Here is a 14,318-nt window from a genome sequence, read left to right on the forward strand (position 1 = left end):
TCCATTGTTAACGCTACCACAATGGCCGCCATGCATTTGTCTTTTACCTCTCTTGGAAATGCTTGCAACCCATCAATAGTCAGCAGTAAGAAATGCTGGAATTCTATTTCCATATCAAAACGAAATGTGTCAAAGCGTAAATACATGTAATAATAGCTATAAGTATGCTATTGCATAGGCATTTTAAGAAAACTAATGATGATTTTGCAACATTAAAGTAATTCCAAGCACAAATTTGTACCGCGCATTTTTAAATATTACAGACACGCCACACGACTATTTTATAGGTCCCGGATTTTTTTTTTTTTTTTTTAACGGAATTTTTTTCTTTGCCTTGAAAAATGACCTTGAAAATACTTCTTTTCAAAAACGGTACTTGTGGACGGGCGAAAACGATTCAAAAGCGCTACATGTGGACGAGAATTTTTGAGGATGGAATGAAAACGAACTTCCTTTAAAAAAATATATTCGGATACTTGTGGACAGAGAATAGCTCGTATTTTGCACCTGTCTGCTCTCAGACTCGCGCACTTAATTTGAATTTGAATCATAGTGTCCTATTTTTACTGCAAACTTTATAAACGTTTATACCTGTCATATCAATTTTGAAGGATAAATAAATTTCAATCATCCTTAAGTTCACCTCTTCAAGAAATAGGTAGTTCAAATATATTTAAACCATGCAGTTCAGGTACGCATATAACTATATTCAAATTCAAATTCAAATTCGTTTTCACATTTATTTTTTAGAGAATACTGGAACCGCACTTCAATTTCCGAAGAAACAGTCTAGTTATCGAAACGGCTTGGTGAATGTTTGTTGTAACGGCATATCGGTTTCAGAAACGCAAGTTCTGAAACTCTGTTAATTAGTAATAGAAATTTTTTTGAGCTTCGAGTTGGTTAGTGAAGTAGCTGCAGTTCTACCACTTAGATCAGTCGCGGACACTTCTTTTAAAGTGGGGGGGGGACTACTCGAACCACGATAGACCGGTTTCAGAATGGCAATTTTCTACTTTGTCAAAGATGTAAAGCTCTATAATTAGTAATATGAATTATATTCATTCTGAAGCTGCTTAGTGAAGTAGTTAGACCATGGGAGACTCAAAATTTCGCTTTTCTTATGCTAAAAAGTGAAGACAAAAACTACCCAAACCAGAATGGAACAGAAAAGCAAGATTCTAGTAAGGAAAGAGGTTGGAATTTGACGTTTAGAACCTATTTGATGGCGTGGGAAAAAAAGCTATTTTATGTCTCGTTAAATAATTAAAGAGGGAAAACAATCGTAGGAATTGACAAACATGGTTTCCGCGACTACCATTGGCAGCTGGTCTCATAAGGTGAATATTCTAGTTCAGGAGACCTACCGAAAACAAGTTGGAAAATTGTTCTCTCGATTTTTCGCACGAAAGAATATCAACGTCGTTGAAAAAGTGTACAAAAATTAGGGGAGTTTCTAAACAAGAAAAGGAGAGTTTCTTTCATCGCCAGCAATGGCATGTGTGATCATATTGAAGGTATGTCCGTGGTTTCTTGAATATTAAAGTTACGAAGATTCTTTTAAAATCATTGACATCTCGATTCTTATTTTCAGTTGGTAATCATTCTTGGAGCATGGAATGTGAACTACGTATTTGCAAGTAAGAGATTTATTGACATAACAATTGACTTTTTGATAAAGTAAAGATATATAGCATAACTACAGATTATTGATCTTAATTTTCATGTCGGAATTATTCCGCCTTAGTAGATATACTTAAGCTCGACTTTTTAAGCTTCTTTTTGGGACGAAAATGAATTGACTTTCTGGGGGAAAAATTTGAGGTTTGTAAACTTAGAAGCCACAAAAGAAAAATATTGCAATTTTTCCTTTTTTTGTATAATAGTTCTCACAAAGAAAACACTAAGACTTCAAAATACCTAATATAAGCTAATAATCATTAGCTTCATCGTTTTTGCATAAAGCTAACTCTTAAGATGTACATGTAATCCGCTTAAAAACGGTTATGGCGATGTTATTTTACCAGTGAAAAATACAAAAAGGAAAAAAGTAGAGATACAGTAAAATAAAATAAAAATTAATTTTATGAAATGTCGGGGTCCCAAAAAATTTGAAAGACAGTCCTAAGTTTTCACTCAAATTTCATCCTTTCCCTTTTAGATTTAGGTTTAAATTTTTACAATTTTTAGTTTTGTTTGTGCATTCTTAGTCTTTTTTACTCCGTTATCAGTGATAATTAGGCAATTATTCAACTGAATATATACCCATTACTCTATAAAGGACCCTAATACACCATTAAAAACAATATATCCGTGCAACATTCGGTGCGAGGAGTTTTTACAAGAAAACTTTTCCCCAAAAATAATTCACTTCGGTTTTGACATTCATAACTTGTAGTTTAAAAAAATCCATGCTGCTTTTTTCTTCCAAAATTAAGAATTTTTTCGCATCTATTAAAATAAATGTCTTGTTTTTATTTATTTATTTTAAAACATATTTTTACATGCGTCATCGAAATGTTTCTGCAAATTCTACTATTTTCAGTTGTCCAAATGTATGATCCGATTATTATTGCGATCGTTTTTGCAGAAAGCTATTCATTAATCTCAGAAATTTAGGAGCAATAAAAGATTCGGTAAACTGCTTAAGTGGATCCTCTAATAGTTCATCTAACTTATAATGGCCGTTTATGGAAAGCCGCGCGAGTCCGCGCACGGCATGGTCCCGAAGAGGGCTCAAATTCGATTGTAAATTTGCTTCTGGAACTGCGGTGCATTGGGAATTGAATTTAAATGACTGAGGATTATAAATAGGAACCCTAGCATAGGATTTCTCCAAGGTTCATCACTGGGACTGGAGTTAAATTTAGCAACATTTCTGGCGGCTTGAATAGGTTAAGACCCCCTTAGGATAATTTATGTCAAATATTAGACTTTATTAAAATAAGTTAGTTAAAACAGCTGAGTTAATTGCTAGTCACCACCGCAAATACAGAAGTGGCACAGCTCAAAAGGGTCGAATTGAAAAAGCAATGTGAAGGTGCCTCTGGCAGCCGCTATACAGTCCGTGTATGATTTTAAAGAGGAATTCAAGAACGTTTTAGATTCAGCATGAAAAAGGATTACTCGTTTTCTCCGATTATATTTGACGATACACGCCGGAGGGGGGGGAGTACCGGGGATGCTCGTCGGAAATTTTCAGACCCCTAAAAGATACCGGAAGTCTTTAAAAAAGGGCGTGGCTGATCGTGCCGTGTAAATAGGCCTTAAGAGATACCAAAAAATGCTGATTTTCAAAAATTCGCATTTAACACCCTAAAAGATACCAAATCGCGAATTTTTACCCCTAAGAGATACGACGAGCATCCCCGGTACTTTTTTCCCGGAGTCCCCCCCCTCCTCCTCCCCCGGTCGATATACTTGCTGTATGCTGTATCAATGAAGTAACTACAAATTCGCTCAAGTTTTTATGAACTGAGTTTAAGTTTAGACAATTTTTAAACAAGCAAGTTTTAAATTCAAATTTGCACATTTTTCAATGAAGATCAATGTTTTTGACTAATTTGCTTACGAGCATGTCCATACGTTTTCTATCTTGTTATGTAACGTAGCTTCTCAATACTTTTAGTTATTCATATAATTTTTTCAAATGGAAGAACATAATGTTTTAGATCGCCTAATGTGAGTTCAAAGTTCGTTATTATTGAATGATGCGCGCTCTGATTGGTCAGTGAGTGTCGTTTTGAAATATTAATAAAATACGTCATAAGAAATTATGTCATACGACGTGAGTGCTCCCACATTTCCATAATGATGATATTCATGATTTCTTTATTTAGTCTAAATCTCCTTTTCCAAAACACAAAAAAAAAAAATTTGTGAGAAATTGAGTAGCTGCTTACTTTAAATTAAACTTTTTTTTCTAAAAAAAAAAACAACTTTTCCCTTCTCAGAGGAATTGTTGTGATGATATTAGCCGTTTTAAACTTCTTTTTGGGAGTAAAATAATCTGACTTTCTCTAACTTTGTAAGTTGTAAATGAATGGGTGAAAGACTGGGTCTAGTGGTTATTGCAGTGCATTGTTGACCTGTTTTAGGAGACTTGATAGTTTCCAAAATGGCATATACTTATTTCAATAAAGTTAGTCACCTGAAAAGCTACAAAGGTGAGACCGACAAGGATTATGGATAGATACATTTTACATGTTTCAACCGCTTGATAACTGTTGATGGACTTGAGATCTTCTACCAGTTACAAGTTAACCCCTCTGAGCATCCTCAACTGCTACAGTTTGTATCAAAAGCTTTACTTGTTGGATATAAAACATTTCCCCATGATTCTCAGCGATCACAGCTTTCTAGGTTTTTGGTGACTAACTTTATTGAAATAAGTATATATTCCGTCCCCTAAAATAATCCAAAAATGCACGGCAAATTCAATTCGACCCAACTCAAATTCTAACTCAATTAAATTGATCTGGTATATGCCTTGCCGTGATGCGACGGCTTTCGTGCGGCGAGCTTTTCACAGTTTGAAAACTGCTCTAATTTACCAACCTTTATCACAATAGTTTTTGCCAAGTTCCAGAAGTTGCCAAATTCCATCAGCTAATCGATCTCTGTTTGGCATAGTAACATCAATAGGCAGTTTACGTAACAGCAACTAGTGCTATGAAAGACGGTCTATTTGTAATTAAATATTAAAAGCATAGACGTGCAGGTTTATAATTCTGTTCATAATTTCTAAATAAGAATCAAAAATTGAAAATTTTGCGTTTCAAAACACAATACGAATTTGGACTAAGCCTACTCTACAGCATTGATAGCTCAGACATATCTTGTTTTTATACATTTCATAAACCGGTGTTTATCTTTATTACAATTTATTGCTATTTCGAAAAAGGCTGGCGAGGGTTTCATTACATGTTGCATGTTGCATCCTGCACGTTGCTTAGTAAGCTCCGACGAAGGACTAGCGTCCGAAACGTCAGCAAGTTTTTTCATCTTTTCACGGTGTATAGTTTACCTTTTTATCATTACTGTTTCATTAGAAACACCGACGCAGCTCACACTAGTTTTTAGCTAGTTATCTCTTCTTGATAAAACAAAGGTTTGTTTTTCATGTGAGGTCATAATGAAATCGGACAATTTCGCCCGTGCTTACGTCTTTGCTCCGTGATCTCTGCATAAGTAGAAGGTGGCGTGAACAATACTCCTGTTTCTAATTCTCTGTTGCTCAGAATTAGCCTCGATTTTTTGCCTGAGAATATTTCAAGAAGTGTTTTTATTGGTGAAGTCGTGCATTCTTTACTTTACCATTGGTATTTGTGAATATTTCAACACTGATATGAGGCTAACCCTGTGTAAATGAGTCTGTAATCAAAGAACACTCCATTCCAAATAAGCCTGAAGCGAGATTACGTTTTACCCCCGACTCTATACCATAATAGTTTTTAAAATTCTTTCATATTAAAATTTTTGATTCCTTAGAGAATACAGGAACAATAGTCATAATTAAAGAACAAAAGCAGTGTGAAAAGGATTATGGTATAGAGACGGGGGTAAAACGTCATATCGCTTCAAGCTTAATTGGAATGGAGTGTTCTGAAATATTGATAAAATACGTCATAAAAATTGTCATACGACGTGAATGCTCTCACATTTCCATAATGATGATATTCATGATGTCTTTATTTAGTCTAAATCTCCTTTTTCAAAACACAAAAAAAAATTGTGAGAAATTGAGTAGCTGCTTGCTTTAGATTAAACTTTTTTTTTCTAAAAAAAAAAACTTTTCCCTTCTCAGAGGAATTGTCGTGATGATATTAGCCGTTTTAAACTTCTTTTTGGGAGTAAAATAATCTGACTTTCTCTAACTTTGTAAGTTGTAAATGAATGGGTAAAAGAAAAAAATAAATATTTCTCTAGATTATGGTCTAGAGACGGGGGTAAAACATCATCTCGCTTCAGGCTTATTTGGAACTCAAAAAAGGTCTATTATCGAGGTTTGCATTCCGCCCTTAATTCTTTGTATTAATTCTTTAATAGGTATATATAGGTAATATAGGTATGAATGTGTGTGTATATAACCGTTGATCACTTTGGGTGAAGGCGGTGTGATGTCCTATGTTATTGAACCCGACAATTATTTTGCAATGGACTACTTCGACGATGCGGCGGCCATCTTGAATCGCAAGGCATTATGGGTCGCCCAGGGGGGAAAACAAAACAAAGATGCTGAAATGACGGTCCCACGTTATTTGAGAAATTTTCTTAGTTTTGGAACTGTCCACTTATTTCAATGCATCTCTTGTCAATTTGCCTTTCTGTTAACCATAAATATCAATATACGCCATTATTGTAGCAAAGCTTTGTGTATTTGCCCCCAGGAAGACCCATAATGTGATTCAAAATGGCCGCCGCATCGTCATAGTAGTCCATTGAGTGTATAAACCTATTTCATATTTGTCATCGCCAAAGACGACAGGCAATTAGGCGAAAAGCGATGTGAGATCGGTCATTCCAAGATCCGAGAATAGCTGGAATGACTTGTGTTTCTGCTTCTTATTCTCGTCAAGATCATGGACCTTAGTGTTAAGACTGATTCAATGTTGTTTGTATTGAACGAAACCATTTCCATGTCGGAATGACCTATTGCCTATCGCCTTTTTCCGATGACGACGTTTATTGTAATAGGTGTATATGAAAGTAAGGTTTCGTAATAATGTTCCCTGGTACCCAGGAACGCCGTCTTCATAAGAATGTCCATCTCATTACACAATACTTTTTTATTTAAAGATGTAGATGTGCTGGCGCGGTTGATGACAGATAATATAACTTCGGGAGACACTGCAAAATACGGTGGAATAAAATGGAAGAAAGAATTCGAAACCAACCTGAAACAAGGCGTTTATTCTGTAGAAAAAAGAAGCCTTGCCTATACTTCTACTAGTACTGGCAAAACTTGTATAAGGAATATAAATTCTGATTGCAATGATGTCATTGGTGTTCAGTTCTGGATGAGATACAAAGGTAGGTGGTGACTGTGGTGAAAACAGCTTTGCTAATTATTGGTCAGCCGTATGTTGGGAGAGGGAGAGGGGGTATCGGGAGTGTCTATAAAAGGTATGTGTGTGTAAATCAGGAAAAATGGAAGAAAAAAGGATGGAAGAATAGAATGAAATAAAGACAAGAAAACGAGAGTATAAACGAACGAATGAATAAATGAATGAATGAATATGGATGGATGGGTGGTTGAATGAATGAATGAATAAAATGAATGAATATATGAATGAAACAAAATGGATGATTGAATGAATGAATAGAAAACAGAAAGTAAGAAAGTACATATGAACGAATGAATAGATAGACATGAGAGCAAGAAAAGCAAGATCCTGAGAAGGCATAATTGGCCTATTTAACTATAACGACACATTTTGTTGTTGTTTTGTTTTGTTTTGTTTTGTTTGTTTGTTTTTGTTTTTTGCTTGTTTTTTCTTTTTGTTTTAACGCTAAGATTTATGGTTGTGGGAGGGGGAGAGGCAGAGGGAAAAACAGCAACAAAAGAAGATACAATCTCTGCCAAAATGTGTTCGCACACCGAAGATTGAGGGGGGAGGGAGAGGGTAGTGTTCTCGTGATTTAATGCTGCATCTTTGTATGAAAAACCTTTATCGTGCCAATACATTTGGCAACGATTGTAGCTTATTTAAATTGCGTCTTTTTTTCGATTCTCTATAGGTTTTATATCTGATATCCTCGCTGACAACACAGAGTATCATACCAAATTATTCAAGCACCTCAGCACAGAAACTCCCAACAATGTTAGATGGTTAAGTTGTTTTAACAGTAGGCATCATGGCTGGAATATGGTAGATTTCCATACCAAATGTGACAATAAAGGCCCGACCGTGTCGCTTTTTAAAATACGCGATGATGCTATATTTGGAGGCTTTACGACAGCAGACTGGGGTGGTAAGCCAACCACTCTTTTTTTATTATAACTCTTGTTTAACCACAGAGAGCCCACTATGTTCAAATACAGTATTTTCATTTCTTGACCGATCGAAAGACAAAAAGCAAGCCATTCTCAGTTGCATTTCATTTATTTTTTGCTTCATTTTCCAGTTCGTGCGCACAAAAAGAACTATACTTGAAATACAAGGAAAATTTGTACTTTCGTTTTCTTTCTTTTTTCTAAGGTCGATTCATTTCACTTTGACCTGCCCATTTCAAAAAAGTTTTTTTTATCGTCGTCTACTATGGGCTACAAAGCTTTGTCATTGCAACTGGTCACTCTTGAATACTAGAGGCCTATTTTGATATTTTTATAATAGGTTGCTATCAATAGACGTCACTTCCTGTAATAGCTCTTTTTTAATGCCTTGTAGAATTTAGGAGGTTGTTTTGATCTCTTGTTTTCTGGTTTCATGTCGTAAAAATAGTCAAATACAATAGTTTGAGGACTCATTTTGACATGTTTTGACTTAGCATCCGCTAGTTGCCCCTCAGTCAACCGCTTGTTTGCCCCCCCCCCCCCCCCCCCCCCCCCCTACCCCAGTCAACTCCAAGAAAGTCACGTGATTGATAGTAAGCAATTCGATGGTCCAAAATAGGAAACCAATTCTTTTGGCTTAGCTGATGGCTACTGGTAAATAACCCCTCCACTTTCAGATATCCGTTTTAAAAGCTTGATACTTGATACTACTCTAAATCTGGTCCCGTAAGATGGCTATTGTTTTGACCTTATCTCTTTTTTCAAAGGTGCTTCTCAGTATGCAGATAAAGGCTTCCTATTTTCGCTGAAAAACGTCGATAATAAAACACTACCTATCCTAACTTTGAATTTCAAAGATAATGCCATAAAGAGTTTACCTGCCTCCGGTCCTATATTTGGTAATGGTGATCTGGTGATTGGAAGCAACCCTCAGCAAGATGGTAATTCGAACTGTGATGCCCTTGGGACAGACTACCATCTACCAAACGGCTATACAAAGGGTACAGATGATGCGAAAACCCTTCTTGCTGGTAGCGACAAATTTGCTCTGTCAGCTATGGAAGTCTTTTACATGGGTAATGTAATATTACTTAGTATAAATATTAATATAATAAATAATATAATATGATAAATAATATTAATATAATAAATAATTTTGTTATATAGCTACGAAATTTTCCGATATAACGAACACTCTCATTGGTTGAAAGATGACCACGTGACACTAGCTAAATCTAAATGTATCCCGACCGGTCAGGAAACAAGTTGCACGTGACAATAATCGTGAAAATAAACAAGTGCACGTGATCAGGTGTCGTGATATTTTGCAACAATTACAAACAACAAATGCGGGAGCAGCTATTTTGCTTGAATTTTCAGTACAAATGGAGCTCGAGATTTTCCATTGTTCGTACAGAGAAATTACAGACTTTCATTGAGAAAAAGGATTCGGAAAATAAACCTGTGGTCCTCTCTTAACATCTCTGGTTAATTAGGGAAGGTATCGCCATTAACGTGATCATCCGAGCCACGTGAAGGTCTAACCATTTGCAGACGTCATTACAAAGACAGAACCTTCTCTTTAGTTATTTTAAGGCTTTATTTATTTTAAGACCCTGAGTATTGGTCTAGTGAGGCTTGAACCACGACCTCCTGCACAACAGACCGATGCTCTTACCAACTGAGCTAAGCGGGTGGCGGCCATCCCATGATGTCTCAATTAAAACAATAGAATTCAAGATGGCCGGCGTATCGGTAAAAAACAAATTTGTTGGGGAGAAGAGTGTGGGGAGAAAATTTGTCAGTTTGTCAAATTTCTAAACATTTTGTGTGTTTTTTTAAAGAATGTTCCAGTGGTCTTGGCATGGATAGTGGAAGAATTGAGAACTCAAGTTTGACGAGTGCCTCTTCGAGTACTCTTGAAAAAGATAATGTACGGCTAAAATCGAATACTGTTTCGCCTATAAATGACTATCTAAAAGTCCAGCTGACTGCCAATTCCTTTATTACTGGTTTTGCTGTCCGTGCTCAATCTTGTGCTGAATTTAATATTACATATGAAGATGCCAACGGCGATGAGCAAGACTACCAAGAGAATGGTTCTCCTAAGGTACAACTTATGACAGAATAATCTTAATCAGCACGTTTTGGGGCCCAAAAGAGGGTGGGTCACCAGAAATTCGATATCACCCAAAAAAAGGGTTGGCCACTCACAAAGGGTTAGTCACCAAAAATATGTATTGCCCAAAAAAGGGTGGGTCACCAGAAATGATGTATGACACAAAAAACGATGGGTGGCCCTAAAAGGGTGGGTCACCAGAAATAATGTATCACACAGAAAACGATGGGTGGCCCAAAAAAGGGTGGGTCACCAGAAATGATGTATGACACAAAAAACGATGGGTGGCCCTAAAAGGATGGGTCACCAGAAATGATGTATGACACAAAAAACGATGGGTGACCCTAAAAGGGTGGGTCACCAGAAATAATGTATGACACAAAAAACGATGGGTGGCCCTAAAAGGATGGGTCACCAGAAATAATGTATGACACAAAAAAACGATGGGTGACCCTAAAAGGGTGGGTCACCAGAAATAATGTATCACACAAAAAACGATGGGTGGCCCAAAAAGGGTGGGTCACCAGAAATGATGTACCACACAAAAAACGATGGGTGGCCCAAAAAGGGTGGGTCACCAGAAATAATGTATAACGCAAAACACGATGGGTGGCCCTAAAAGGGTGGGTCACCAGAAATGATGTATGACACAAAAAACGATGGGTGACCCTAAAAGGATGGGTCACCAGAAATAATGTATCACACAAAAAACGATGGGTGGCCCTAAAAGGGTGGGTCGTCCAAATAAATCAGATAAAAATAAACACATGATATAGCAAGAGAAAAAGTTGCAGATCCAATACAGGTTGAAAAAATATATATGAATAAAATAAGATAAATGAAAAATCCACGATCAATGCAGGGGGACTAATCTACAGTAGACCACAACATAATAATATAAGATAATATACTTAGACAAAAATTAATAGAATTATATTGTTTAATTTTATTTGGAGTTCGCTCGAACTAACTAACTAACTAACTAACTACCGACTGACTGACTAGCTATTCTGTTTTTGCCAATTTTTAGGAATTTGTTTTGAAAGAAAACGTGACTGTACGATACGCTTTACTCTCGTCAATTTCTACATCAGCAATTAAGTTTGTTCTCAGTCAGACAGGCTGTAAGCTCGCCGTTGAGATTTACGGCTGTGATCGAGGTAAAAGCAATCTTAGAGCACTTTTCGTATGACTGTGAAAAAGTCGGTGCCGAATGCGTGCCTTGCCGCGACTGTGATGTTTTCTAGAATTTTGATTGGCGGATTTTTTTCTCGCGCAATGTGATTGGACTGGCAGTGCCGTGACATTGGGTAAACCGTGTCCACGCCGTGTTCATGCCATGCTTTAGGCATTTGATTGGATGGAGAGTGAATTCTCGTGCAATGTAATTGGGCTGGTGCATGCCTTGCCGTGTCATGATCGATCGTGTTCGTGTCGTGAGCTTTTCACAGTCATACGAAAATTGATCTATCTACATGAAGTGGGATAGTTCTTGAGTGTGGGATAAGTCTTCCGTTTTCCTTTGTTTAACAAAGGCGCGGGACATTAGAGTTTACTCCATCACCTGTATGGGTCCTTCTGCATATACAGGAAAACTAGTGTATCCTTCGTATAATTGAAAAACTTGGGGTCTTTCGTTGTTTTTATTGAATACCTTAGACTACTTCGACAATACGGCGGCCATTGTGAATTAAGCAAGGCATTATGGGGCGTCTACTTGATGATCTATTTTTCTTTATATTGCCAGTATTATTAACAGCCAAAGACGACACATCGATCACTTTTACTCATGAAAGAAAGACAAAACACGAAACTTTACATTATATTCACCATCTTTCAGTTTGGTTTTGCCCCTTGCACAACCCACAATGCCTTGCCAGATGGTCTCGGTATCCTCGAAGTATCCCATTACATAAACTAAAGTGTGTCCGGTACCTGAAGAAAGAACAAGTTAGATGACATTAGCACCTCTAGACGCGAACTGAACGAAAGCAGCATACAGCAAACAAACATTAAACAAACAGTCGCCCCTAGTTATACATTATCTTTGTTTTGCGAGAGAGAAAAATCGTCCTTGCTTGTTTTTGAAGGAAGCATTTAATAGCCACTCAGTAGGTATTAAACATGAGAAGTACTTTAGTTTATTATATAGACATGCGCGTTTTACTGGGAAATACGCCACTCGTATTTTTCGTACAAACTACATCGGGGACCAGAGTAACATACAGTCAATTCAAAAAATGTTGTCGTCGACCAACTCAAGCCTACGCGACTGGACCGAAAGGAACTCTGGGTAGTAATCATTGAAGCCGAGTTGACTCCATAATTTTATCTGACTAGTTATGCTTGGTTTACAGCACGAACCTTTGTAGGCGAGCGGGAAGTGTTGAAGGAGACGTTTTTTTGATGCCTTCACATTTTCGAAATTGTGAACTGAATCATAACTACTTTGTTTTTCTTTCCCTAAAGCCAAAGACATGCATTTGATGGATTGTTTCTCGCCATTATCTTATTACTAGCGGGAACAATTAATTCAGAACGAATATTTAACCGCTTCAGTGAATTTTACCCATATTCCTTTCGGTCCAGTCGCGTAGGCTTGAGCCGGTCGACGACAACGTTTTTTGAATTGACTGTATTTTCCATATCTTCACTAGTGAGGATATCGTTGACGTTACTTGCGATGTTTTCCGGGACCTGTTTTGATTAACTTGCGTAGTTTTACTTTGTGGATTTGTCTATATAATAATAAAAAAACTACACGCAAAATTTCGTGAAATTTAAAAATTAGACCCCGTCCATTGTCCGATTCGGCACAATAGCTAAACAGACATACTTTCTAAACTATTTTTTTATTTTGCTCTTAACCAGAAACATTTGATGCTGCTCTTGGCATGGAAAGCGGTGCTATCCTTGATAATCAAATTACAGCCTCAAGCATAAAAGAGCCGGATAAGCCTCATAAATATAGTGCCTGGTTTAGTCGTGCAAATCAAAGCCTCGGAGAGAAAGGATGCTGGAAAAGCAGCGCTGACGCGTATTTACAGGTTATTCTAAGTTTAACTGCTACTGCTGCTGCTGCTACATACTGCCTTTGCTTTTGATAACTATTATTAACAACACTATTACCACTACGACCACTACCACTGCCATAACCACAGCTACTACCATAACCACTACCACCCCTTCTCTAAACAACCACTACTACTACCCCACCACCAATATGGTCATCGCTACCACTGCCACCACCACAACCACTACCACTACTAGCACCAGCACCACAGCCCCATCACTGCTACTACTACTACCCCAACACCAATATGGTCATCGCTACCACTGCTACCACCACAACCACTAGCACCAGCACTACAGCCCCATCACTGCTACTACTACTACCACTACCACCATCGCCAACGCTGCTACTGCTACTGCTACTAGTACTACTAGTACTACTACTACCACCACCATCGCTAACGCTGCTACGTACTGCCACTACTACTACTAGTAGTGCTGCCTCACTACTACCGCCTCACTACACAAACAAAAGATTACCAACATATCTTCTCAGATTTCGAATTCTTTTCTTTCAGATTGATCTACTAGTAGTAACAACGGTAACAGCCATTGGAATTCAAAGATGCGCTAAAGATGAGGATCACCCAAAGAAAGTTAAGATAGAATACGCTTTAGAAGACCAGGCTTTTCTGCCATACAACGGGAACAGACAATTTCAGCATGTAAGTACAGTTTCTTTAGTTGCTATCTATCTAATTTGAATCTATTTAATCTAAGGACTTTTTACTAGTGTATTAAATGAGTATTTAATGAGTTTTCTGGAAAAAATGGTTTAATTAATCTTCCAACACTTCACATTTTTTCCCGTGGAAAACAATCACAACTTTGTCACAATCCTTGTGACAATAAGCCAATAAGAGCGCGGGATTTTCAAAACAATCAGCGATCAACAAGCATTTCGATCCGACTTTTGCTAAAGATATGTAGGGTATGTATAGAATAACTGTGTAAGAAAGAAGTGTAAAAATTAATTTTATGTCATTAATTCTCGCGGTGATTATATCATTTAGTGATAACAAAATAGTCTTATTACAAAAAAGGTTGCCTTACGGAAGAGCGAACGGCGAACGGCGAACGGCGAACGGCGAACGGCGAACGGCGAACGGCGAACGGCGAACGGCGAACGGC

At 37.3% G+C, this 14,318-nt stretch overlaps 1 protein-coding gene across 2 annotated transcripts in view; it reads left to right on the forward strand.

Moving 5' to 3' along the window:
- The first annotated feature begins 758 nt into the window (after nt 1–758).
- The window catches only part of LOC116307805 (uncharacterized), a 48,585-nt gene continuing 35,025 nt past the window's right edge, over nt 759–14,318 (forward strand). For both annotated transcript variants that reach the window (XM_031718125.2, XM_089027416.1), the window contains exons 1-9: nt 759–1,517; nt 1,595–1,640; nt 6,799–7,032; nt 7,741–7,974; nt 8,764–9,072; nt 9,841–10,106; nt 11,146–11,275; nt 12,987–13,162; nt 13,706–13,852. In XM_031718125.2, the coding sequence (XP_031573985.2) occupies nt 1,494–1,517; nt 1,595–1,640; nt 6,799–7,032; nt 7,741–7,974; nt 8,764–9,072; nt 9,841–10,106; nt 11,146–11,275; nt 12,987–13,162; nt 13,706–13,852 (1,566 nt within the window). In that variant the 5' untranslated portion in view covers nt 759–1,493. The remainder of the gene's footprint in view (nt 1,518–1,594; nt 1,641–6,798; nt 7,033–7,740; nt 7,975–8,763; nt 9,073–9,840; nt 10,107–11,145; nt 11,276–12,986; nt 13,163–13,705; nt 13,853–14,318) is intronic.

The sequence above is a fragment of the Actinia tenebrosa genome, unplaced genomic scaffold, assembly GCF_029948245.1.
Source record: "Actinia tenebrosa isolate PJP-AT-01 unplaced genomic scaffold, QUT_ActTen_1.0 PGA_scaffold11__36_contigs__length_13525064, whole genome shotgun sequence".
NCBI classification, from domain to species: Eukaryota; Metazoa; Cnidaria; class Anthozoa; order Actiniaria; family Actiniidae; genus Actinia; species Actinia tenebrosa.